The sequence below is a fragment of the Fusarium oxysporum genome, chromosome IX, assembly GCF_013085055.1.
Source record: "Fusarium oxysporum Fo47 chromosome IX, complete sequence".
NCBI lineage: Eukaryota > Fungi > Ascomycota > Sordariomycetes > Hypocreales > Nectriaceae > Fusarium > Fusarium oxysporum.
Genome location: NC_072848.1, coordinates 1,433,380 through 1,460,763, shown reverse-complemented (window position 1 = coordinate 1,460,763; position 27,384 = coordinate 1,433,380). Strand labels below are relative to the sequence as shown.

Genomic DNA, 27,384 nt, shown 5'->3' with positions numbered 1-27,384 from the left:
AAAACAGTACCGAAACCAAATCACCACCACCACCACCATTACGAAACCCTCTTCTCTCGACTATCCATCCGATTGCCGGCCGTGGTCCGTTCCCCTCTTCTCTACTTGACTCTCCTCCTTCATCTTCTTGGCCATTGTATTCATCTTATCTTGGTTGACATTGACTGGTATCTTCATGTTGGACTATTAACATCCGTCTCTGTGCCTCCCATTGTGTTTTTGCTCGCGACCGTCTCAATTCCTTCGCCTGCGGCCGTCGATCGACCATTTCGATAAGTAGTGTCGATTCCCAAAGCGTCATAGCCTCGCTTACTTCTTTGTTATCTACTCTCTGCTGTTGCCAGCTTCTTGGCGATTCGTACCTGGACTTCTCGATCGATATATTCTTCCATTGCCATTACCACTGCCATTGCCATTGCGTCGCGGCGGCATCGACGATATTGTACGTTCGGGACCAAGTCTTTACTTGACCATTCATAAACACAACTTCCTTCCCCCAATCCAATTCTCTGGGATCTATCATCCCGCAATTTCCGTCTCATCACTCTCATTCCACCCAGCGATTGCTGTGGCTTACTTCCCTGTGCTCTGTCTCATATCCTGAGCTCAGGCATGTGCGACGATTGCCCGCTTATTTGCAGCAATACCAAATCCGTGTGTGCCTTATCCATACTTGCATCTGTTTCCAAGAGTCCGTTTGATTACTGTTTCCCCAAGGTCTTGAGGCTGAGTCGGAGAGAAAATTGCATTTCTAGTCTGAAAACGGCCTCGAAATACTGTCTGACTGTCCCATCGAATTACTAGACACACCATCTGGGCCATATTTTTGTATAACATACTGCTTTTGAACCCACCCAGACCCTCATTCGATTACGCCAGCCGGAACCGTTTCTTGTCATCACAAGCTGTCCAACATAAGCTACATATCTACCCTCCTTCGCTGATATGACTACCGTCGCCCTCGCTCGACCAATTCCGCCTCACCGTCCCTCGTCCACCATAACTCCGCCACTCTCTCTTGAATCTAGCTCTAGTTCTACTTCGCCATGCTCAGTTCCCGTCCCCAATAAGCATCTTCCCATATGTCCAACTGGACCTGCTCGCCCAGACGAGCCTGATACTCCACCACCGTCACCTCCGTCTCAAGACCAGCTGCAACAGACCTCGGCTTTATATCCGCTTGATGGCTTCAAAAGACTCGAGTCGGGCGAGCTTTCTATTTATGTGCTTGATGCATCCAGTGTCGCCCAGGCCCTCGACGTTGCTTCACGACAACCGCTGCCTGACCCGGCTCTGGTTTTCCCATGGTTCCATGGTCTACACCCGCAGAATCATGTTCAGCAGTCTTTCTTTGCTACTCGACGACGGCCTCTTCGGCGCACCCCCTCTTGTCTCAGATCTGTCACTCTTGTCAAAGCTGACGGAGATCTAAACTGTGCACGGCTGAAGGGGGCGGTTGCTCCGAATGAGATCGTTCAAGCAAACAAGCCCACTGAGTTTATTGATGCGGATCCTCGGGAAGGGTTTTCTGTTAGGAACTTCCAAATCCAGACCGTAAAAACTGCTGTTTTGTCGGACATAATTGTGTATGGTGCAGATTTGCTCAAAACTCGTAAAGTCGCATGGGATATCGCGAGTGCACAGAAGCGGTGGCGCGAAAGAAATGAGGATCAAGGTGTTTGGATGCCAGAGTATCATACTTTTGTTTGCACAAGCCCATTCTCAGAATTCGAAGAAAATCACCCTGAAATAGTGGCCGTAGACGCCTCTAGCCACTTGACAGGCAATGTCCTTGATTTCTTCAACCAGGAGAGACGAGAGATGTGGGCCATGACGGAGGCATCCGAGTTTTCCAAAAACGTCTTCATGGGCCCTACGCCTGAGCAAGGAAGCCCTGAAGAGCAGAAATACGACATTCTGATTGAGTGCAGCGATCTTGGTCGACTGAACCCATTGGCTCTTCAGCTCATTGCCGAGAGCCCTGATGATGACAACAAGCAGCGATTTCTTGATTTCCCATCATCCGGAAGTATTCTCCCACCGACTTGGTCACATTCCGAAGCAGACGGTATCCTCGAAACCTGTAAATGGATCTACCATCTTGCCCATGGCTCGTATCCCGACCCTGAACCAGCATTGGGCACAGATGATCTGGACGCTGAGGGAGACTCGCCTATGCCCTCAGATCAGCAACCTATCTTTGACGTCAAGCCTCGCAAGGTCTTACTCCATTGCGCCGATGGCTATACTGAGTCGACTATGTTGAGCATCGCGTACTTTAGCTACAGTACGGGACGGCCTGTTCCTGAAGCATGGCTTAAACTCCATACTGAAAAGAAGCGAAATTTCTTCGCTTATCCCACCGATGTCGCACTATTGACCTCAATCACACCACGATTGCTCCGGGAGTCTCCTGTTTGCAAGGGCCTGAGCCTGACTGACATCACTCATCTGACCAGGGATGAGCCAAGCTGGTTCGCTGCCTTGGATGGATCATTCCCAAGTCGAGTCTTGGATTACATGTACCTGGGTAATCTGGGGCATGCTAATAATCCAGATCTCCTACGGGCCCTTGGCATCACTCAGATCCTGAGTGTGGGCGAGACAGCTATGTGGCGAGAGGGAGACCTTGAGGACTGGGGTAGGGAGAATGTTTGCGTGGTTCAGGGCGTTCAAGACAATGGCATTGATCCGTTGACTGAAGAATTCACTCGATGTCTCGAGTTTATTGGTAAGTTTTATGCCACGGCGGAAGGTTATTAAACTTGCGGAAACTAATTGCGAGAAACAGATCGGGGCCGTCGAAATGGCACTGCAACATTGGTGCACTGCCGCGTAGGAGTATCTCGAAGCGCTACTATCTGTATTGCCGAAGTGATGCGATCGAAGCAAATGTCTTTCCCTCACGCGTATTGCTATGTCAGAGCCCGACGCCTGAACGTAATCATTCAACCACATCTTCGATTTGCCTACGAATTGTTAAAGTACGAGGAGGCGCTCCAGCAGGACGGTGATCCAGATGCCGAAGTCAAACGAACCTTGGAGTGGGCAGAGATTGCACGGGAGATCGCACTCATGAACCGACCATATTCTCGATAAAGCTGCATTGTTGGTGCATCCAGCAGCCTTCCAGCATGTCTTTTGGTCGAGGGATTGCCACAGAACCACAGGAACTGTATCAACCAGCTCCCCGAACTTTGTTTGTCGATTCATTTCGCGTGTACCTGGAGTGCTTTTGCGGAACAGTTACCATGCTGAACATACTGGTCCACTTGACAGACCGCGTTTTGGCATGAATGAATGATTGGAGATTAGGAAATGGGAATCGGATCGGCGCTCGTTGGTCCTGAGCAAAGATGGAAACCCTCCAAGGGTTGTTCTTGTTGGCGTTGTTTGGTAACCGAGTCTCTTTATTTTCTGGCTCGTACCTGGGTTTGTGTCTTGGTATTTGTCCGTCTTTGGTCACACGGGAATTTCGAATTTACTGGATACAATGATGAACTACAATGTGTTATGATTGCTTTCGGCTGCTTTAGATGAACGCACATCTGCTCCTTTTTTGCCTTCCACGTACATACGGCATGATTTGTGTGGAGATAATCAATAAGTTTATGGCTAAGATGCAATATTGAAACTGCAGTCTCCATTGACAAAATCTCCTCCACCAAGTATTCCGCTCCCCTTCCGCCCATTGCTCGTACCATTGACGACACCCGTGGACGATGTTCGGAAGTATAACAAAAAAGGGTATTAGAGAAAAGGATATCTCGCCGCAAAAGAGTTTAGTGCTAAAAAAGATTCCAGACCCGATAAACGCCGGTAGCAATGCTTCCGCTCCATTAATCAATCTCGCTCAGCGCACAAGGTTGATCTGATATTGTCGCAGTAGTTTCTGTTGACCTTTGCAGGGCTAGGCTAGTTTCCATAACCTGAAGCGTCGCTTTTGTCGTCACCTTCCAGGACACTTTGATATCGATAATTAGCACATCTGTCTTTTGAGCGTTGGAGGAGTACTTACGAGAATTGCCTGACCAGGTAACCCTCTCCGCCATGTTCCATGTCAATATTGTAAACGTAAAAGCCGCCATCGCTAGTGACAACCATTACTTGAGGACTGCTACTACTCATCGCTACAACGCTTCGTAAGGGACCTCCTGGAGCATCACGCAGGGCCCTTGAAGTCCCCGAAGGGACTGTAGATTTTGGTATCTTGATATAAGCGAAATCGCGTAGAGGCTCCCACATTTCTGTTACGGATTGAGGTAGGTAGGACCCCATGACACCAGCAACTCCTCGGCCCATTATTTGAGAAGAGCGACGGAGCATACTACTGAACGAGCCACTCTGTCTTGTATGACCTGCGCTGTTGCTGCTGCCTGCGCCATTTCCAGACGAAACGACATCAGAAGATTCGTTCTTGGGCGAGTCCCCTGCACTGGTGCCTGGGGACTCGGGGTCATCGAAGCTCCTTGCTCGAGACCAACGATCCTGTCGCTGTGAGCCCGGGGATTCAATGGGCGCCCCAGCCGGTGTATTGTTTCCTGGAGGGGCTCCAAGTCGGAAGATATGAACCGTATCTGAAGTCGAAGAGACACACAATAGCGTCGAGCTCAGATTAAATGACATGCTGTATATAGTGGATGGGTAGGTTCCACGTCGAAATTGATATAGCTTTTGGCCCTTTGGTACCGAAAAGACGCGAATGATAGTGCCTGTCTCGCTGGCTGTAGCGAGCAGAGTACCCTCATTATTGAGACAGATGCAGCATAACGGCGAGCGATGCGCCTCGATGACGTTCACAGCTTTCAGGGTAAGAGTATCGAAGACCAATACTTCGCCTGATGTAGGCGCAACAAAGGCCGAGTGAGGAGGCGCGTGAGCAGGCCGACGGGCATCGGGATCCTCTCGAGGCTTGGGCAGCGGATAGGCGATGAAACAATTCTCGGAGGAAGGTGAGAGGGCGCATATAGCAGAAGGGTTTGGCGAAGTCGGGATCGTATGCAGGAGGCTCATGTTGCTGATATCGTAGAGGTATATTTCATCCTCAAGAACCACCGCCAGGCGCTTTCGGTTCAATCGGACAGCTAGGACGGCCGAGGGAAAGGTAAGTTCGCAAATGACAGATGCTCTCTAGTACATTTGTGAGCAATGCAATCCCCTTTGACAATAAGAGTTCCGGTACCTTAGTATTCTGAATTATGAGATGGCGAGGAGAAAGAATGAGAGCGACGAGGGAGGTAGAGAACAGCATCTCGATAATAGCAATGTTGCCATCGTCGCTGCTGAAGATTCGAGAGAAAGGATCGGTATGGTAGATACGAAAGCCCTTGGAGGTACCTACGAAGAAGAAGCGCAGTTAGCTACAGCCACACAAAGCCAAGGAGGTAGGCGGCCATACCAACAGCAAGACAGCTGTGGTCTTGATTGAAAGTGATGAAATTGAGGGTGGGAGTAGCCATGGCGTGTATCTATATGTCCGAGAAACCCAGTTGGGACAAATCCGATTGCTCTGCGAGGCGTATCGTATGCGTTTTCGGCTGGCAAGATAGGACCGAGCCTAGGAACTAGATTTGATTTGCTTTGCTTTGCTTTGCGTTGCGATATCGATTGTCCGGGCGCGAAGGGGAAAGCGATGCGACAGAGGCAGCCGGCGAACAAGTACAGGTTGGTCGGTACCTTGCAGCGTATGTTAATGCAGATTGCTCAACATGACACGAGTACGCGACTCTCGAGGCTAGGTTGAGAACTTTGGTTGTGATCAAGAGGTTGGGAATGACCGTCCGCGGAGCGGGCTGCAACAGTCAATGGATGGCGTCGGTGGGGGGACGCCGTTCAGGTGACCGCAAACGACAATAGGCGAACAGTGATGACTGCGAGTGTGAGTGTAAGCGTGAGCTACCTTGCGTACCCAGATCGAAGCAGTCCAGGCCGATATGCAATAGTCAAAGCTCACGGTTTGATACGAATTGGGAGCAATGGTGTTGATAGAGGACGGTGAGACTGGGGGGAAGCTACTACCTATAGTACGCATACCGTGCGTCTATCCAAGACTTCCATCAAACCTTAACTTCCACGGTGGAGAGACGAACTGGAGCTGGAAGAGGGGAAGCTTCACATGCACTAATTCCCTGTAGGGAACTGCGCTACCAACCGCCAAAGTCAATCACCCAACAGGCACCTTGCTGTAAGCAGATCGAAACCACAGAATTAGGAACAGTAAAAGTGATGGAGTGAGAGAAGCGCAATTATATTTGTTTTTAAGAGCACGTAATCAGTAGAGAGGATCAATTGACGCCTGATATATCTATAAAGAACATCAAGACGGCCTTGCCTAGAGTTGAGATCACAATGCTAGGCAGCATGGTCATCCTGATGCCTTTTTTGGCGTGTGACGTCGATTTTTCGCATGTCACCAATCGTTATCATGATAGCGGTGCAACGCTAGGTAGGTGCCCTGGACGTTTCCTACATGCTCACCTCACGCTAGACCTAAAAGAGCATTACTACGGGCACAATTCACTAACAATTCTTTCTTTACATTGATTCCATCCATGGATGTCTTGACATTTGTATCCTTGGCATTTACCCATATTCGGCAAATGACATTTTGCTGCCAGATTAAAAGATAGGATCTTCTGCATACCTTGGGCACTTGAATTCGCGTTGCTGGCATCGCCCCATCATCATGGCCAAAGGAAACCCCCCGTCCACGAAAGTGGCCAGAACTCAAGCTCTGGACGACCTGATAATGGGAGTAAGTCTTCCACTTATTACCACATCTCGAACCACTCACATGCTGAGCCGACACTCACACTTCTGTAGACAAATAGCAGTAGCATCGTTTCCAAGCGGAGCGTAGAAAGGCTCTACTACCCAGATGAACTGCACTTTTTCCGCTACTTCGTGAACAAGTTCCAACGAAGAGCCCCTCTCATCAACCGTGGTTACTGGCTAAGGCTCAGAGTCATTGATGTGATCGTCCGCCAATTCGTCACCTCGCCGAAGCCAGGGCGTAAGAAGGTGGTTATCAACCTGGGAGCAGGAAGGTGAGTCACCAACTATCCCACTTCCCCTCAAGACGTATACGCTCAGACACGTTCACAGCGATGTTCTTCCGTGGCAGTCGTACCATCGCTATGGTGACTCTTGCGAGAACACACTATTTATCGATGTCGACTATCCGGATCTCATGCTGAAGAAGCGGGCTATTGTTCTCGGAACACCGCAGCTACATGAGTTGCTGGGTGACAGTCCGGCCATCAGCGAAAAAGTCACGGATCAGATACTCCTCCGTAGCGACAAGTATTGCCAGATTGGCTGTGATCTCAGGGAACTGGAGTCTCTTCGAAACTGCCTCGAGTCATTCTTGAACTTGGCTGAATGTTCTGTGTTGTTTGTTGCTGAAGTATCCATAACTTACATGGACACATTCTCGGCCGATGCTCTGGTTCAATGGGCTAGCTCTATTGGACAAGGTAAAGAAATCTCCAAGTCTCTGTTGAAATGGTTCAACTTAAACTGATTGAAAACAAGCCGAGTTCTGTCTTCTGGAACAGATTCTCCCCCATGGGCCTGAACACCCCTTTGCTAGCACAATGCTGAAGCATTTTAATAAACTCAATACACCCCTAAAATCGGTTGACGAGTATCCAACCGTAGAAAGCCAGCGCCATCGCTTTCAGGAACGGGGTTGGAGCAGCGTCGATGTCTGGGACCTTTGGGACGCCTGGAATAGCGATTCGTTCCTTGACTCGACCGAGAGAGCTGCCCTTGATAACGTTGAACCTTTCGATGAATGGGAGGAGTTTATCCTCTTTTCAAGACACTATGTCGTGCTCCATGCTACGGCTTATCATAGAGATGAAAGAGGTGCGGGCCAACGTGGTCAAGTTGGTGTTTCCAACAAGCATGTCAAAGCAAATGTGACCTCGTTAGGCTCGTTGGGTGCTCCCAAACGTCGGTTTGGTGCACCACTGATAGCTTCCAGTCCAGAGGGAGACAAATATCTTATTAACGCTTTGGGGATGGGTATTAAAGCAAGACTCGATTCCTGCGATATCTATTCCCTTCAACAGGACAGTATGGCCCTGGAAATATCACCTGCCGGACCAACTGCAAGACTCTGTCATGCAACTGTCGACATTGGACATCTTGGCACTTTACTTGTTGGAGGTCGGGCTTCTCCATCAAAGGCTCTCAATGACTGTTGGATCTTCAAGAAGGACTCCAACCGTTGGGAAAAGACGTTCGATCTCCCTGCACCACTGTTCCGGCACTGCGCTGTTTACTTACCAGGCTCATCTCTTGCACTTGTTCTTGGTGGTAAGACAGGACCTTCCGAGATTTCGCCAAATTATTATGTGTTCCACCCTGTCAAAGGGTGGCTCAAATGTTCAGTGACCGGCGCCATACCCAGCTCTACTTTTGGAACAATTGCCGTTGCTTCACCAAATCCCGGAAGCAAGTATGGCACTTTCCAGGGACTGATGGCAGGTGGAATAAGTAAATATGGTAAAATCAACGAGCAGGCTTATTTCTGGACTATCAATGTCTCAACCGATGTGGTATGTTGACTATATACACAAGACGGGTCGGCTGTTTGCCGACTTGAGGAGCATCATGTTCAATTTGCTGACAGAAACATAGCCACGCATTCACTTTGAAATAGTCCCTGACTCTCATGGGTATACAAGGGCACTTTCAGTCTTTGGTGCCCAAACAGCAGACGTGGAGTCCTTGCACTTCGTATGCGGTGGTGTGGGACAATATCCATCCTCACAAGGCCAATCTATGGCTTGCATTTCGGTCAAAGATGGGCACTTGGAAGTATTCAACGTCGACTTGAGAAATGAGGTCGGGCAATTGCCTTTCATGGTTGGCTCTGCGACTGTTTCTTCAGGCTCTGAGCTTGTTGTTTTGGGTGGAGGAGCTACCTGTTTCTCCATGGGAACATTCTGGGATACCGGCGTCTACAAGGTTGATCTCACGAATGCTATCTCGGAAATGCCATATATCCAGCCGGCGAACTGTAACCCAGTCTCAATCAACTACCAGGATTCGCCTAAACTTACACATCAAACAACCACCATTGAACGGCACCAGCCTACTCTCAAACCCTCGATCAAGTCGATTGCAAGAATCAAGCTACAATCGAAATTGGACTTTGAACAACTGGTCGAGAACAGAAAGCCAGTCATTATTGAAAGCTTAGACCTGGGTAGCTGCGTGGATAAATGGAGCCCCGAGTACATGGTCCAGCGCGTAGGCCAGACGAAAGAGGTTTGTCATCGAGTTTACCCCAAGCCTAGCCGCATCTACTGATGTGAGATATCAGATTGTTGTACATGAATGCCAAAGCTCAACAGGCAAGATGGATTTCAATTCCAAGAACTTTCGTTATGTTACCGAACCATTCTCGTCGTTCATGGCCAAAGCCGCTAGAGGTGAAGCGGTGTATTTACGAGCTCTCTCGGAAGCAAAGCCTACGGAGTCCCCAGCCAATCTTCAAGACGACTTCCCAACTCTTGCCGATGACTTTCAGTTGCCAGAAGAACTTAGTTTGATCAAGGATCGGATGTTCAGTTCCGTGCTGAGGATATCCGGCCGAGCAAAGATGTGGCTACACTACGACGTGAGTAAACGTGGAAATTATGAGCTGCCCCGTTTGGCTAATCAACCGAGGGCTTCAGGTCATGGCAAACGTCTATACTCAGATCCAAGGATCAAAGCGTATGGTTCTCATGCCGCCAACGGACGTTAACAACCTGGCATTTGCGCCGGGTGCCTCAAGCTCAAGTCTTGATGTTTTGTCAGCCCTAGACAAGCAGGAGTTTGTGTCGACCAATCCGTACGAAGCCATTCTTAACCCGGGTGATCTCCTGTTTATTCCAGCGATGTGGCTTCATACCGCTAGCCCAACCACTGATCTCAGCGTTGCGGTCAATGTTTTCTTTCGTGACCTGGACAGCGGTTATTCAACAGGCCGAGATGTGTATGGTAACCGGGATCTGGCAGCGTATGAGAAGGCACGGCAAGACATCAGCCGGATTGTAAAGATCTTTGACCGTCTGCCATCTGAAATCCGCGATTTCTACCTAACAAGACTCGCCGACGAGCTGCTTCACAAACAGCACTGATGAAGGAAACTGGCGGACGGACCCGAACGATTGGAGGCGGGAGGTGAGAAGACTCTGTGATTAAAGATCACGCACGCCCTTGGCTCCATGCGCTACGTTTCACCCCATCGGCGAATCTACGAGGACCCTGCTCGGGCTTTCTTTAAGCTCGAGAGAACGCTGCGGGTGAACTCAACGTTTACCGTTAAGATGAATTTTGATCCAATGAGACGGATTCTCTATGGCTAAAGGAAATCGGCCAGTGGGGCTAAGGTTGACTTTTAATGGTTGAATATACCGCGCACACACACACACACACACAAACACACACACACACAAACACACACACACACACACACACACACACACACACATGCACACCCACCCACCAATTCATGGCAAATTAAATGAGTAAAGGACCCTCCTATTACGAGGTTCGAGCACACTATAAACATCATGATTACGCTTGTGTTTGCATATCACGGATGCATCTCTCGAATGGGAGCGCCTCTCCATGTCAGAGTGCTGTTTGCCCCTTGCAGAAGCGTCGGCTATTTGCCCCGAGGCCCAACACCTAGCTAGCCAGACGGACGAGCTGAAGCAGATAGCTAATTCCCAGATCCACATTCAATGTCCCCTTCGATCGTGCGCTTATCCGATGGATCTTGGAAGGCTATAAGCGACGCTACGATCATTAACAAGCCTGAGGCCTCCCGGAGCCTGTAAAGACACAGGGGCTTTCCGGCTTGGTCATCGCATATGCATTTGGCGTAAGACGCATCAATCTGGTGATGCCAGTATATAGGACGAGGAGACATGTGGAACGTCAAAAGACCTTGGTTGAAGCATCTTAAAAACATTTTACTTTGTGGATCACACAACCTAGCGCTGCAGCTAAAGTGAGATATTCCCGGGCCCTCATTGTCGCCAGCATCACGACAAAGCAAAACGCTCGGTTACAGCGGGCCGGCCACACTATTACGTTACGTTTAAACAATACACCAAACAGTTACGGTCCAGAATATGGTGCCCCTCCACAGTACATACTCACATGCAATAGCATGATGGTCAGCTTGCTCCAGTCGTGCCATGACAAGTCATTGAAACCCTTGAAGGCCTGAAGGGCTATCTCGCGATTAGTGTTTACAAACAGGGAGAGCAAGACAAGAGGGAAGTGAAGGGTTTCCCTTCCGGACAAAGCTTGACGCGATTCATTAGACTGAACGAATGAGCGTTGGTGGTATTGCATTCCAGTCTGAGATCTGGGCTCTCAGACACTATCTCAACTACGTACCGAGTACCGAGGATTCTCCCAACTACCTCATGGCAACGCATGTCCCCTCCCGTCCGTGCTTAGAGTGAGACCGAGGCTTATAGTTGAGGGGGGCTGTGACGACGCGGCGGGAGAACCGAGACCAAAAAGCTTAACGTACGCAGAATAGATGGGGAGAGTCGAGCATCGTGTCAGCAGCACTGAGCTTTGAAGCATGGCGGCCATCGAGGGCATGGAGAAAACCTGGACACCAAAGAAAAAGCAATTGCATCATGAAGTCGGTACCATACCTTGCTGTGAACACTGTCGGCAAAGCCAAAAAAAAACACATGCAACTTTCAAAAGATAGACAGACAATGCCAATGCACACACATTTCTCTGGATGGCTAAGGCCGGCCGACTCTTCCGCCCCTCTCCGAAAGGTGTTCCAAGAACGACCTTACGCAAGACAGACGCAATCAAATTAATTACCATGCTGTGTTGTGTTATAACTGCTATCAGCTGAGCTTGTCCTCAATTTCGGTAACATGGCAACAGACACCAACACAGACACAGACAGTGACACAAACATAACATGTTGGCTTATCAATTCCGCAAGCCACTGGCTTGCAGATCAAGACTCGAATGGATTCTGCAACACGATGCCCCGGAATCCGTAGCGAACGAGACTAATGATGAGAGGGAAAACAAATTGCGGGTGAGATCTGACCACCTAGTCTAGGAATCCCAGCTTGCGATATCCGTACTCAGATATCAGGATCTTGGATCGACGTTGTGCCGCTAAAGTTTAACAATAAACGAGCTCAGACCACGCACACAGACACATACAATCCAGGGCAGGGCATTTATCCCTGTCGCTTCAGATTTCCCTCTCATCACCATTTGCAATTTCCCGACAACATGGTAAAGCCGGATCCTCTTAGTTGCTTGTCTCCAGTGCAGGTTCCCGTGGGTTCGGCTCAGAGGGAGACACTTGTGCCTCGCTCAGCATTTCATTGTTAGGAACGACAATGCTAAAGGAATGGAAGATAAGCGACAGATCTGTTTGCTCAATCGCCCTTTGGCTTGGTCTGGATGATCTGTATCTTTTCTTCTTTTACCCGTGCCCTTATCCTTGCCCTTGCCCTTGCCGTTGATGCTCATCAATTCAGCCGATGCTAGCTGAAAGTGAACAAATAGCGGCATGAGCTCTTTTTTTACATACTTTGCCAAGCCTGCAACTTCAAGCCCGAATACTCCGGTTTCAGCGAATCGCAAAGTGTGAAACTCGAGGGTCGAGGTACTGTGAGACACCTAGCTACGGTATGCCGTGCTGTGTTCCCCGCTCTCCCTGCAGGTCTGTTCCCAATCATCTTAGGGCCTTAGCACCCCCCTGCACTCAGCTCTCTATCCCCTTGCTTGCTTTTCCCTGACAGGAAGGCAGACAGGGGAGACAAAGTATGATCGGCTATCCAGCACTGGTCCCAAGCACCTGGTAAAATGCTCCGAATATCTGATGGTAGCAAATGTCGATGTCTTTTCCAAATCCAGACTCGCCAGGGATGTTGGCTACAATACGGTACAGAACCTACCTAGTACATTGCTCCGCCTTGTCTAGAACCAAGAAGACGATATTCAGGCCAACTTTATGCTCTCGCCTCTTGTCCAACCCTTCGTCATCCCCGAGGGAGCAACTCGATCACGCTAGCAGGTTGGCGAGATATGTTGACAGCCTCCGGCACTAATCTCTAGAACTTAATGCCCGTTGTACGAAATTCGGGAGCCATGGCTTGTCTTAGCGCCGTTATGTTAATGAAGCAGGGAAGCCATCAAGCCACAGCTGGGCGGCCACCATGCTCCATTGGTCCAAGACTCGGGGCCATCAAAAGAGATCGCACTTGCTAGCTAGCACCTTTGGCTCTCGGTTGAGCGCCAAGCATCTCATTGTCCACGTCTTGTCTCTTTGTGGCAATCAGAATGCAGGCTTCTCCCTTGTATTGAATCCAGAAACCCCAGCTGCTGAGTGGACCACCAGCTCACGTCAAGTCGTTAATGCTTATTCGTAGTGGCTAGGCCAATATGGCAAACTCCACCAGAAACAGCCCCCAGATCCTCGTCCTCGCTACCTGACATACGGGTGTCAGTTAAGAACATCTGTTGTCCCAGATGACTTTCCTGTCTTGTCTGAAACCTTTGCTTTCCTCAAATACGGCGGCAGCAACTTGTCGTTGCTTTCCACGTACCTGCTACCATGTCTACGGAAGAGTTGCTCCAGCGGTATCAAGGCCATATCGTGCCTCAGAGCTACAATGCTGGGTTCGTTGCCCTGAGTTATGTCGTCAGCCTGGTCGGCGCCGGTTCAACCCTCGAGCTCATCAATCGAAGAACCGGGTTAAGGGGTCTGTTCAATCAGTATGTCTCTGCCTTGATAACCAAATCCCCAGATTTCTCCACACAAGGGTCCTGACCAAAACAGCCTACTGCTCATGAGCTCAGCAGTTACTATGGGTGGAGTATCTATCTGGTGTATGGTAAGTCAGGTTGCGTCTTGTTTCAAAATCCCTGATTAAACTTACCATCGCTTTGTTTCTATAGCACTTCATCGGAAACAGAGCCATCGATCTCGCCGATGGTCAGCCAGAATTGCAGGTCGCCTATTCAAGCGGCTTCACTGCTATATCTTTCTTCGTCCCCATAATAGTTCTTCTCGCTGCCTTCATGGCTGTTGGCACCAACAACGTCGTTTCATGGTGGAGGCTTGTCGCAGGTGGTGTACTCTGCGGGACTGCGGTCTGCGGTATGCACTACCTTGGCAATGCTTCCATCAACAACTATACGTGCGTGTACCAACCATCATACGTCATTGGATCGGCCATCATCGCCATTGTTGCAAGTAATGTGGCATTGGCCATGTTTTTCGTGTTTCGGGCGATGTGGGCGAATGCATGGTGGAAGCGAGTCATCTCAGCCGTTGTCCTCGCCGGGGCTGTTTCTGGGATGCATTGGTGCGCTTCTGTAGGCACTCGTTATCGACTGAAGAGGATCAAGCCCAACGGCAACGAGCCATCGAGGACAGGGACGGTTGTTGTTGTCATTTGCTTGGTAAGTACACGGAAGCTCAGGTCTCTTGTAATGCTAAGAGCAAGGAGTGCTAACACAGACAAGTCATTAGGAGCCTGCTTCATCATTGCCACTTCGGCTATTCTTCGAGCTAGGAACATGAGAAGGTCCGCCCTTCGTGCCCAGCAGATCACTCTTGCAGCAGCGGTCTTCGATAAAGGAGGAAGGATTCTCGTTGACCCAGATGGATACATCCCAAGCACCGTGGTGACTGATTCTTTCCTGGAAAAGGTGAGACTAGACTCCGGCCAGGTTGTCGCAAATGATGCTGAACATAGCAGAATGCCAAGGAGGGTTTCAATACCGGCCACTCGCTGTTCCATTGGATGTACCAAGCATCAAGAAATTGGAACATGATATGGAGCCTTGTTGGGGGAATGAGACAACATGTGTCACAACTTCCACATTCCCGTACTCATAAAGATGGACGACGAGGCATCCAGCTTGTGAGCGAACATGGCGAGACTATCGACAGCTATGACATGATATTCCGAGAGCTTTTCTGTCTCGCCGCAGCTGCTCTAGCTGATAGACTTCGTGAGGACTTGACGTCCATCGGAGTTTTGTGGGATCAAATTCTGCCAACAGGTGCCAACGGTAGACGGCCTCGGCCCCAACTGCGCAAGCAATCAAATGCTGGGACAGGCTTGGAAGGCAGTGACGCCAACGAGGAAGTCCACAACAGCCTGGACATTACGGAGAAGGGCCTACATGTGGAGAACCACGACTATGGGCGTGGATCTCTGATGTTCCTTGTCCGCCGTTCCGAGTCGGTTCGCGATACTGAGCGTCTGATATCCACTGGATATCGGTTTGCCGAGTTGCATCAAGTCAGCGACCTCATCAAATCGAGTATGCAGATCAAAACCCACGACTTTGAGACAAAACTGAGGGAAATGGCTACATATACAAGCGAACGCAATCACATCCGCCAAGGAACTCACCTGGGCTTCTTTGCTGTCCGAGCTCGTGTCAGTTCTGGCTTCGAAGTCTTGGTGAGAAAAGGCGCACGCCATTTGCTCCCATCGATGCCCTTCCCCTTTGAGAATCTTGAAGACTGGCAAATGCACTACCTCAGGAGGTTCGAGAATGTACCAGTATCCAAGATCGTGGAGAAGTGCAAGGAAGACTCTCAACGGAGTGATCGAGAGGCTGAGTTCGCTGGGCAGATTGCAGATACCATCAAAGAGTTGCGCGAATCGACACAGGAGCCCTTGCTCGAGGATGCACTTCTCACATCAACAGCATTCCGCATACCTTGTCGCGGGGATGAGAAGCGATTGGAGGCAACCATGATAGCTGTGAGACTAGTGATTCCGATTCATTCGGTATTATCAAGCCCCAACTGCGAGTTTGTGCCCCTCAGCTTTTTCAGAATGCGTCAAGTATCGACCCAGTCCTATCAGGAGTTTACTCGAGGGCTACACCAGGAGTTTGGCCACATCGCGAAGACGGCGAAGCGCCAAGAGGGCTCCCAGGATAAGATCAGCCCCTCCTTATCTAGTCGGTGGCCATTCGGGCGATCAGAGACCACTCGAAGTACACGGACTAGAGGAAAATCGCTCTCAAGAATATCTGGGCACGTTGTATCATCAAATGACTCGGCAAGGTCCAGCTCGACCATCAACCTTTGCTCGCCAGGGACTAACGCACGAACGCAGTCAATCGACTCAGGGGAAGGATCGAGCACATACGTCCCGCGACAGGAGCCACTGCAAGCAACTCCATCATATGGTGGCATCATGGTGTTTCAAGAGATTACTGTGGATGTACAAGAAGGAGGTGAGACGGCTGCCAGGAAGCCAAGTCACGGTTCTGAGGTCGACACAATAACAATTGAGAGAACAATATCCAAACCGTCCGCTGCAGCAGGTATCGAGCTGCAGTCGATGGGGCATTTCGGCGCCAACGATATTGGCACTCAGTTATCCAACGATATCGAGGCTGGTAAAGGGGGGCACAGCTATGTTACGTGTTTTGTTGATATCCTCTTTGCAAAGACGGTAGAGAGTCGGTAGGGAAGGGAGAGACTGGACTGGGTCGATGGATGGATTCTGCTTACAATGTGCGCGTGCATATTCAATGCATTGCGTGTTTCCTTTGTTTGTTTCTAATGGAGTGCTGGACAGCGAGGTTTGGTGTTTGCTTCTTCAGGAGTGGCGTTTGGTTTTTCGATCAATGGATGGTCAGACAGACATAGAAGATACTACAATATGGAGCAATCAAAAAATGTTGATATTCTCACTCTACAATTGAGGCTCCAAGATTGAGATCAGAAAGGGGGAGAAGTCAGTTATTGATTGTTGGGGGAGAAACTTACCTAGGTACTTACTTTGGTACCTATCTTAGGTATATGTATCTGCCTCTACCTTACTCTGCACATCTGGTTAGTGGTACCTCGGATGCTCTCGAGTCTCGATCACTTGCTCACAAAGACAATATTTACTTAGTAGTTTGGATGTTATTGCGCCTGTGTGCTAATAATAAGATACCTCAGCCCCTCTTGGGTAAGTTAAATTGGTCTTTGGGTACCTTACCTAGGTAGTCTTGATCAGCTTTGATAGGCGATTTTCCCTGCAGTATCCATCGAGGAATGCACGTTCAGGTTCATCGCGCTTACCCCAAAACCAACTCTAAAGTTTATTCCGCACCCAGCCCCAGACTCAACGAGAAGGAGAGAAGAGGGGAGGGAGGTCTTGTCTTTGTCTTGGTTTACATGTGCCAACACGTTTGGTCATATGGAGGTGAGGACCTCCACTTACCCCCACTGACTCTCTCTGTATTTTCTTCTTCTTTCATTCTTCAACTTCTTTGTTCATTTTCTTCCTCAAGCAAGGTATCTAGACTATTGGACTGAGATGTCCCAAACCGTTCTCGACCTTCTTATCTCTCTATAGTTGCGGGTGTATTCAGTCGGTGATATCGTCATTGCAGTGCGACGAAGACATCGTCCCCATCACTGTCGCATAATCAACACCTTGTTACCAGTTCGTTCTTACAGACACACAACTTCGCATATAGTTTCAGTCGAAATACCACACACCTTCTTCATCGCGATATCGCACCAAGTCTCTGAATAAACTACCGCTGAAGGTTGTACTGTTGCCACAAATGCCGGCCTTTGCAGGCGCGCCAAGAGGACTCATTCGTCGGTTCTGGCTGCCAGGCGTTGTCACTACATCTGCGACTGTTCTCATCTATAGCTACCGTCCCCGTGATTTCACTGGCCATACATCACCCGCAGTTCCGCCTCCAACCTTTGGCGCTGATGGCACTTTCAAGCTTCCCCGATTTCCTCGTGTCAAAACACGCGAAGAGCAGCTAGACCAACTCCGAGGAAGCTCACGGCCTCAAGTCCAGCAATATGACATACTTGTCATTGGGGGTGGTGCCACTGGTGCTGGTGTCGCCCTCGACGCTGCTACTCGTGGCCTCAAAGTAGCTGTCGTCGAACGTGACGATTTCAGCAGCGGCACGAGCAGTAAGAGTACCAAGCTGGTTCACGGAGGTGTTCGCTATCTCGAGAAAGCCGTCTGGAACTTGGATTATAACCAGTACTTGCTCGTCAAGGAGGCTCTAAAAGAGCGCAAGTACTTCCTACAGACGGCACCCCATCTGAGTTCCTGGCTCCCCATTATGCTGCCTCTCGATAAGTGGTGGAAAGCTCCCTATTACTGGGCTGGCACTAAGTTCTATGACTTTCTTGCCGGTAGTGAAGGCATTGAGGGGTCTTACTTTCTGACTCGAAGTAAGGCACTTGAGGCCTTCCCTATGCTTAAACCTACAGATCTTGTCGGTGCTCTCGTGTACTACGACGGTGCACATAACGATTCGCGCATGAATGTTTCTATCGCAATGACCGCTGCCCTCTATGGCGCAACTGTTGTCAACCATGCTGAGGTCACAGGACTCATAAAGAATGGCGACGGAAACCTTTGCGGCGCCATAGTTAGGGATCTTGTTTCTGTAAAGGATGGTCGACCAGCCGAAGTCATAACTGTTCGCGCAAAGAGTGTCATCAACTGTACGGGGCCTTTTACTGACTCTGTTCGAAAAATGGACGACCCAGGCTGCAAGGAAATTGTGGCCCCAGCATCTGGAGTTCACGTCATTCTCCCTGGTTATTTCAGTCCAGGGAAAATGGGACTGATCGATCCGTCGACGTCTGACGGCCGGGTCATCTTCTTCCTCCCATGGCAAGGCAACACTATCGCAGGCACCACCGATTCCCCTTCGACCATCACACCAAATCCTCTACCCGACGAGAAGTCTATCGAGTGGATCCTGAGCGAAATAAGCCACTATCTTTCCCCAGAGATAAATGTTCGCAGAGGTGATGTCCTCGCTGCCTGGTCCGGTATTCGCCCGCTCGTCAAGGACCCTAAAGCCAAGAACACCGAGTCCCTTGTTCGAAATCATCTGATTGATATCTCCGCTTCTGGCTTGTTGACTTGTGCAGGCGGGAAATGGACAACCTATAGACAAATGGCAGAGGAGTGCGTGGACTTTGCCATTCAAGAATTTCGTCTTGAGCCCCGGCCTGTTGCAGATGCACCTCGTGTCAGCGGTACCGATCTAATTGACGATGGGGCAATATTGGATGGCAAATGTCAGACGCACAAGGTTCGTTTACTTGGTGCTCACGGCTTTAGCCCAACACTATTCATCCCTATTATCCAGCACTTTGGGGTTGAGACTGAGGTCGCCAAACACTTGACTGAGTCCTATGGTGATCGTGCCTGGACTGTTGCCTCGCTTTGCAAGCTGACTGACAAGCGCTTCCCCGCCCGTGGTGAACGCATCTCCCAGCTCTATCCATTTGTTGATGGTGAGATTCGATATGCTATTCGACACGAGTACGCCCAGACGGCCGTTGATGTTCTCGCTCGACGCACGCGACTAGCCTTTCTCAATGCGCAGGCTGCCCTCGAAGCCCTCCCCAAGGTAATAGACATCATGGCTGAAGAGCTCAAGTGGAGCCGTCAACGAAAGGATCTCGAGTGGAAAGAATGTGCGTACTATGACCAATTTCCCATCCCATCTGTGTCTGCCATGACTAGGTTACCGCACTCACACAAACCTTTAGCTGTTGCCTACTTAGAGTCTATGGGTTTACCAAAGCCCATGCTTACCGTGACACGGAAGCAAGTTGAGCAAGGAAAGCTTGACTTTGCCAGCTCGCTAGAATGGCAGATGTATTCACGCCATGATAAGCCGACCGACTAGGGCTGGATCACTATCCAAAAAATAGTGAGGCATGGTCGGGGGGACAGCTCAGTGGAGAGCAAAAATTTGTAATGGCGACTGGGGATACTCCCAAGAATAAGAACAAGTTATACGCCATCTATCAAGCTTTCCATTCAAGGCTGATGATCGTGGAAGCTTGTTTCTACCAGCCTCTACTGACAATAGCTTCCACGGTGGAGTATCATAAAAGGTATGTCCTGGGATAAAGTGATAACCATGTCGATTGATGAGTTCCCTTTTCGTTAGTAACGCACCAATATATACAAGGACTATTGATTCAACCAGATCTGTGTACTTTACCTGTGAAAGTAAAGTTGAACACCTCATCTTCCAAAGTCAAAGATTGCCTTTTGCTTTTGGCTTGATAATCGGCCTGACATTCCAGACCATTACATTCCGAAACTTTACTCCCGTCCCGGGCTTGCTCAACTGGACTTGCTGTGATTGTGACATTCTTGCTACCGATGGCGTTGGGCCAGTCCCGGGGGTCACACTGAAGTCCGTTTCGGCTCATGTTTAACAGTCAAACAACAGTAAAGACAGCGAGGTTTTGTTAATGTAATATATTTCTTAAGACATTAAGTCTAGATTCCCTCCTGTTGAGGAAGGGTGGGGGTATCATGGCTAACTAGACGCAAGAGTCCTTCTCTTTCTTTTCTTTGTACCCATTCGTATTAATCCAAAATCGTGACCAAAACCGAAAGGCCGTAATCGTCATCGTCAGACCGGCCACTCATGGCATTCTTTTCTTTGCCACCCGTCCAGTCGTTCGTTTATCGCCTCGTGAAAATGCAGTCTCATCACCCAAACCCTTTGGATGAGTGGCCCAGTGCGTACACTCAAAGCCAAGTAATTTTGCAAATAAATAAAAATGACCTTCCAAACCCCAAGCCGTGATGCAGTTGAAACCAAGTAACAAATGATGGACCCGCCAACGCCTTGCCTGCCGTACACGACCACCACTATCACATGATGGCCGGTGACAATCCCATGTATGCAAAATGCCAAACTGGACGTCGTAACAATGAATATCAAACAATAAAATAGGCCTATAAGCTGGCCTAAACCCCAGCACCTCAGACAGCTGTCTCCATCTTGCCCATAGATGAAGAAGAGCCAACGCGGAAGACTCGCTGCAGCAAGCTATGCTTGCTACCGTTGGCTCGCCTGTAGCTGAGAGCAAAGGCATCGAGACCTTCGGTGGAGCTCATCGAGTCCCGGCTTGGTGAAGCTTCACGCCTTTCGAGCTCCGCATCCCATCCATACATGTCCTCTATTGGAGAAGCGTATCTGAACGCTTCCGTTTCTGAACTTGTCGATGGGCACCTCATGTCCTCATTGCTGGTGGTGGGCGTGGGCAGATAATTAGACACATCAGTCATTGGCATTGAGGTGTTATCGATGTTGTTGTTTCCTGCATAGTCAGACGATACTAGTAGAGCAGGCAGATCAGGACGATATGAAGGTGTGGCGGAAGCCGGATGGGACTGAGCAGTGTACTTATTCCTCACCGACTGCATATTGGTTACAAGCTCCGGGGGCTTGTTCTGTCGTCTTCTCATGCGTATATTTCTTTGCACGAGAGACGCCTTCGCACCGCTTCGAGCGGTGTCAGACTTCGCGGCCGTGCCATCCCCGAAACCACCATCTTGTTGGAGGTCAGGGTTGTGGTACCAACCATCATCTGCTGCATTCGAGTTGCTATGCAGAGGGCGACCATGATACGAGCCTTCGGCCTCAGGAGCTTCTTGCGAAATCTCATGAGTCCAATAGGCTTCGTCGGATGATTCAGGCAATGACACGACCTGTGACCCTCATAAGGAGTCGTGATGCATATGATATCCCTCAGGTGGAGGAGGATGAGATGAAGTAGGGGCGGAGCGTGTTCGTGAGCTCTTGCGATTGAAACCCAACTTGGCGCCCATCTTCTTCCAGCCCTTGTTGTGAGCGGCCACAGCACGTTGAAGACCCCCTGGGGAAGTTGTAAAAGCCCATTCAGAAGTAGGCGGTGTGGTGGGGGGAGTCATGGGCTCCATACCAGGAGTCGAGTTACAGTCGCTGTCGTCAGTCAGGGACTCAGGGTCAGTGTGGTGCATCGAGTTCATTGAGCGGACAGGCGCGCCCATTCGAGTGTTGCTGTTTGAGGAACGGCGAGATCCGCGTCCATGCTCGTCGACGGGTCCATCGAGCTGCATGGGAGCGACAGATTGGAGAAAAGGTAAAAGTAGCGAATCGTTCATGAGTTCATAGAGGATTCGGCCGGCCTCATCCAGCTGTGCGGGGTGAGGGGGAGTTGGGCCGCAAGGAAGGCCGAGCAGCTGATCGCGGATACGGGCCGGGAGATTGACCTCTCGAGGCGCACAAGGGATGATGTAAACTTGCATAAGCTTTTCCCACAAAATACAGACACGGTCATTGGTCTCTTGTGTGCGGTTCGGATTGTTGGTAATCATCTCGTTGTAAAAGGCGGCGTACCGTTGTGAGTCGAGCGTAAATTCAAGACTCTCCATGCAGTGGTTTTGCGACAGGTAGGCCATGAAGGCGCTGAGGGTCCATGGTGGCGACGCAACATCGAGAAGAATTTCGGTGAGAGATGGTGGCCGAGAACCTATTGTGCCGTTTGGTGTGGAGGTTCCAGACATGAAGGCCTCGCTGACAGGCCTTGACACAGGCGAATCGACGTCGAAGATGTCCTCAAAGGCCGAAGAAGGTTGAGGGGATGGCGGAGGTATGTTGCATCCGTGGCATTCGAGAGATTGCCTCCGCGAGCGTGATACGCCCATCATTCTATGGTCAGGAACGCTTCTGTGCGTCCCAGGCCGAGTAGTAGAGTAGTCAAAAGATCAAATAAGGAAACGGACCAGGTCTTGGAGCGTTTCCAAGGGAGGGGACCAGGTCAAGTAATAAGAGCGACACCAAGTGGGGACTGTATGTCTGACGCAGTAAGACTGGCCCAGATGCTCATACGGTACAGAAGGAAGAGGCGTCGGGTCTAGAAGTAGGCTACCGCAGGAACGATAAGGCCATAAAGGACCAACTATCCTATGAGCTTGTCGATGGAAATCGCAGAGTGGGCACGCAGGGAACGGCCGCAGTGGTGACGAGAGATATGCAGAGAAAAGTGGCTTGTTATGGCGCCAATCTGTACCATAAGAAGAGGGCACACGATGAGGAAGACCGGAGGCGAGAAATAGGATTTAGAGATTGCCAAGATCGAGGGTCCAGGATCGCAGACACGGAACCAAAGTCAGAAATGCCCCAACGGACAGGACAGGTAGTGTAATTGGTGATCGGACGTGATCACAAACAAATCCGCCTGGAGGCTGTAGATGTGACGTTTCGAGGGCAATCAATCCCAAAGCGGAGATGGCGCAAGGCAGGGTCGAGGCCGTCGAGGTTGCTGGGTGGTACCTAAGGGATTGGAATGCGAGGGTAGTTGGAGCGGCGAGCCGGTGAATGTCGTCGTAGACGGATTGCGGATGGTGACCTGTGCCAGAGGGCTTGGCGAAGGCCGGGCAGAGAAGAACAGAAGTAGGAGGCGGACGAAGGCGACGAGAGTTCGACGGTGCGCAGCCGGCCGTGAGTCTATCGGGAAGACAGGTGGATGTCTAGAGCGAAAGAGTGATTGGGTTTGGGCGAGAGGCAGTTTTGAATACAACAGTAGGAATGCGGACCTGGGGGATCCAAAGTGTAATAAAGGTCGAGACCCCAGTTATACTGTAGAGTAGGCTGTGGGCTGTGGAGGTGAAAGGGCGAGTGAGGGACCGTGGGCGCGGCGGGCGTATGAGCGGCGTTGGAGGAGCGCTAAAGTTCAGTCGAGGCGGCAGATCTGCTGGTTGGTTGGCTGGCTTGTTAGTTTGGTCTGGTCTGGTGGTATTGGGTTTTGGGGATCTTTGTCAAGAAAAGGAGGGGAAAGGAGCTTACAGTTGAAACAGGACAGGTGCCTGGTATGCTAATTGTGCCTATAGGAGTATCGTGTCCGAGATTCAGATCAATGGCAAAAAAAAAAAAAAAAAGAGAGTGCTCTGCGTGCGTCTCGATATCGATGTGAGTGACGAGTTATAAGGAAAAGGCCGATAACGTCGTGTCGTGTGTCGTCACCTGCGAAACAAAACTGTACACCAGAAAAAGGAAGGCGATCAGAGCGGGCGATGAATGGGGCTGGGCCTGGGCTTGTCTTAAAGAGAAAGCTTCCGACGAGAATTTGCCCTTTCCCCCCAATTCTCTCTTTTTGTCTTCACTTGGTCTGGGTTTTTTTTTTCTCTCTCTCTCTGGAACAGCTTGGGCTACTAGTGAGGGATGAGGAGCCAGACGGAGACAGAAAACAACCCAGGGTGGAGAGGTTGATGTGGAGATGAAGAGGACAAGAAACTGAAAGAGGCCGGGATGGAAGGGAAGGGCGGATAGAGTCAGGGGGGTGTGCTTAGCAAGGACGACGTCAATAACGCCTGTACCAAGCGGAGGGAGCGAAACCAAACCAAACCAAACCAAACGATCGGGAGACCAAAGAATTACTGCAGAATTAGCACAGGGATCCCCCGTAATTGACGGAGAGAGCAAAGTGCTTCAGGTCTCATTCACTGAATGAGATTGTAAGAATCAATTCGGCCAATAGAAGCTGGAGTACGCGTAGAAACACAGAGTGTCTGAGGTACCGTCTCCTGTCTGTGTCTGTTACGGTTGCGACACCAGTCAAGTTACAGCGAAGAAAAAAACCGAGCCTGGCATGACGGGATCAACGAGAGCCAAACATATGACAGAGACAACCAGGGGCGGGGCCGGGGGCGACGAGACAGGCCACTCCAATTGGATGCGAGGGTAAAGGTACCCTTAGGTAAATGGAAGCCGACAAAGGTGAGGTGAGGTGGCGACGACGACGACGAAATGGAGGCAGGGACCACTCAGCACTCACCAAAAGGCCATATTGGGCCCTGTCAGAAACCAATAGCGCCCTTACAGCCCAAAGCCACTGTTGGACTTGGACTGCCCTCAGGCCTCCACTAGGACAATGGAGCTTCACTCGCCTCATGTACCCCTGTTCGCATCGCATCGCATCGCATCGCCACGACTGGACGAATGCTGCTGACAAGGGTCACCTATCGTACCTACCTACCTATATGTACAGAATTGCCCAGTTGTCTACGACCAGGGTAAGGTATGTATACGTTTTCAGCCTGACTGTTCAAGCAAAGAAGGCTTTTAGAAGCATTTTCTTCTTCTTTTTCCTTCTCTACTCCTTCGCCTTGATCGTTGAACAGGGGTCCAGCTTAAATACATTCTCTTTGTTGCGTGGGGTAGGTAAGTAGTACCTAAGGTACCTACTAATGTATTAAGGTGTCTCCCAGTTATTCCAATTCTCTTCTTTCTATATATGGAATATCTTATTGTTCATCTTGGAACATTAGTAGACTGCACCGCCTCGTGACTGAGTTAGCACAGAGCAAGGCATCAAGATAAACTCTACGAGCCGTTGTGAAGTATGATCCAGAGAACCATGAATGGCCTAAAGCATCACAGCATCATCAAACTTTTGTCGGAGAAAGGCACATTCTAAGCAGCGTCGATAACCAACAACCTGCTAGACATGCCCCTTGATAACCTGACACACGCAAGGGAGTTAGGAAAAGTCCCCTGATTCAGGCACGTGGCTGACTGAAGAGAGCATTGCTCATGAAAGCAAAAACAAGAGACACGGGAAAAAGAAAAAAAAAAAAAAAAAAACCCCGACTCTTCTAACCCAAGTTACGGACAACGCCGAAGGCTACTTGAGCTGAGATCAGAATTATGTAAGTCGCGTGGGGACAGTGAGGCTCGAGCACGGGACGGAATGACTGAGTGTGGCAAATTAGTCGGCTGAGCGTGACGCAGTGGCACTAACAAGACGGATGGACGGGCCAAAGGGAGCAACGCACAAGACAATGCATGACTGACGGTGAAGTGCCGTGCCGTGTGCAATGCAATCAATGCAATGTAACGGGCGATGACCTGGCTCCTTGAGGGCGAGGCTTGACCATCATCGACAGCAACGCGGCTTGGTTCAAGCTCCACTGAGGAGATGCAAACGTAAACTTGCTGTCTTGATCATCCCATCCGTCAGATCAGACAGACACCCTAGACGCCCTCATATCGATATGTAGAATCACGCTAGAAGGTTAGGAAGGGCAGAATTGTGGCTAATGGTGGAGGCTCAATGGGGTCTGTCTGTCTGCCAAGTTTTGTTTGTTTGTTTGTTTGTCTGCCTGTTTCTTTCTTTATCATCTTTGCTCTCTGATCTCTTGGTGGTCTATTCTCGACCCTCACGTATTTATAGCTGTTGTCATCTCGATCGCAGTGGTCGATCATTCAGGTGAATTAGCTCTACCAGAACAGGGTGATAACAGAGGTAAACACAGCGCGACACGCCATCGCAATGCACTTTTCATTATGCAATATCGGCGCGGGGATAATATGACGAGCCAATGGTGGCCGGTTTCCCCGCACGCTCTCACCCCAATTGCCCTTTGTGACGGAACAAAGGGATCGATCGATGGTTCTTGTGAGAAGAATGTGTACCATTAAAGGTGGACAGTTCAAATGAATGAAATGTGGTGTGTTCATTCACTTCCTTCTCATTATCTTTCATTGCCCTTTGGATTCAAAGGTTCGATCCGAGGATCACCATGCAATAACGGGAGATTTACACCCCAAGGTAAGTTAATTAGCCCTAGCCGTGAGTGATCAGTGATGTCCTCCAATCCAATCCAATCCAATCCAATGGATGGATGGATGAGTGGGCAACCAAAAACCAAGGCGGGATCGTCATCGACGGGGTCTAGCCTCTCGCTCTCTTGGGCTTGGCCTTGACCTGACTGCTTTGGGTAGCCGGCATCAACTTTTGCGTCACACATGCCTCTCAATATCAAGTTCGTGACGTTGGAAGGAGCTTATAATTAATCTGCAGTGCATGTATCGGATGCGTTGCATTGGATGTCTTGTTAATACCGAAAAAGTGGTGTGCAGATTGCGACAACCACAGCATTACTGTGCATATCTATCTGCCTGCTTTGCCTTGCCTCGAAAGTGTGTGATCAGTGACGAACAAAGCATCACCTATTGCATCTGATACCTGTAAGGGACCCTTCACATTACTGGCGGTCTTCGTCTTTGCTAACTAAGTCGATGACCTCTTGGCAGCGGTCTACTGCCTTGTTATCAACCGCCGTCCCAAACAGACCTCTACTAATTTGGATCCTCCTCGAGCCCTCTCACAAGATCAATCAAATGCCGTCCTTGAGTACCAGGTGCCCCTCATGAGCCTCTAATTCAGTGGAGCGTCCCACTCTCAGAGCCCCTGCAACAGAGCGACGGCGCGAGAGACAAGGCCTTGCGACTGGGCCTTCGACCCTCAAATCCATCTTGGCTTTGACGCTAGACAGCGGTAGCTCGGCCGATCGCGATGATAACATCCTGCTATCCCTATTGGCAGCGTCAATAATTATACAGCACGGTGTGTAGAAAGGACACTGGACTCCTCCAAGCTCCCGTCCCGTAGCACTCCAGGGACTCCTCTAAGGTAGGGAATATGGTTGTTTGTCAGTTTGTATTCACAGCCAATCTTACCGACCTTCGGAGATTTTAAAGAAGCTGGTGCCATCCTGCCCAGCCGCCCGG

The 27,384-nt window shown here is 50.0% G+C and overlaps 5 protein-coding genes across 5 annotated transcripts; 3 read left to right on the top strand and 2 right to left on the bottom strand.

The window, feature by feature from the left end:
• Positions 1-945: 945 nt before the first annotated feature.
• Positions 946-3,099, top strand: FOBCDRAFT_279161 (uncharacterized protein; the record flags this gene model as incomplete). Its single annotated transcript, XM_059611559.1, has 2 exons — positions 946-2,731; positions 2,792-3,099. The coding sequence occupies 2 exons, from the start codon at positions 946-948 to the stop codon at positions 3,097-3,099; spliced, it is 2,094 nt and encodes a 697-aa protein (XP_059465800.1).
• Positions 3,100-3,843: 744 nt separating this feature from the next.
• Positions 3,844-5,459, bottom strand: FOBCDRAFT_243477 (WD40-repeat-containing domain protein; the record flags this gene model as incomplete). Its single annotated transcript, XM_059610543.1, has 4 exons — positions 3,844-3,871; positions 4,019-5,130; positions 5,183-5,337; positions 5,399-5,459. The coding sequence occupies 4 exons, from the start codon at positions 5,457-5,459 to the stop codon at positions 3,844-3,846; spliced, it is 1,356 nt and encodes a 451-aa protein (XP_059465799.1).
• Positions 5,460-6,571: 1,112 nt separating this feature from the next.
• FOBCDRAFT_231212 (S-adenosyl-L-methionine-dependent methyltransferase) lies at positions 6,572-10,451 on the top strand. The gene is made up of 7 exons (XM_031189936.3): positions 6,572-6,754; positions 6,823-7,046; positions 7,105-7,475; positions 7,534-8,564; positions 8,647-9,279; positions 9,335-9,631; positions 9,690-10,451. The coding sequence occupies exons 1-7, from the start codon at positions 6,686-6,688 to the stop codon at positions 10,134-10,136; spliced, it is 3,072 nt and encodes a 1,023-aa protein (XP_031033921.2). The 5' UTR covers positions 6,572-6,685; the 3' UTR covers positions 10,137-10,451.
• A 3,167-nt stretch (positions 10,452-13,618) lies between these two features.
• FOBCDRAFT_144449 (FAD dependent oxidoreductase-domain-containing protein) lies at positions 13,619-19,713 on the top strand (the record flags this gene model as incomplete). The annotated part of the gene is made up of 8 exons (XM_059608185.1): positions 13,619-13,779; positions 13,844-13,898; positions 13,963-14,469; positions 14,533-14,718; positions 14,766-16,434; positions 16,837-16,873; positions 16,985-16,994; positions 17,509-19,713. 8 exons carry the CDS (start codon positions 13,619-13,621, stop codon positions 19,711-19,713), a joined length of 4,830 nt encoding a protein of 1,609 aa, XP_059467837.1.
• Positions 19,714-20,810: 1,097 nt separating this feature from the next.
• FOBCDRAFT_143140 (uncharacterized protein) lies at positions 20,811-22,517 on the bottom strand (the record flags this gene model as incomplete). The annotated part of the gene is made up of 2 exons (XM_031189930.2): positions 20,811-21,547; positions 21,644-22,517. The coding sequence occupies 2 exons, from the start codon at positions 22,515-22,517 to the stop codon at positions 20,811-20,813; spliced, it is 1,611 nt and encodes a 536-aa protein (XP_031033915.2).
• Positions 22,518-27,384: the final 4,867 nt, after the last annotated feature.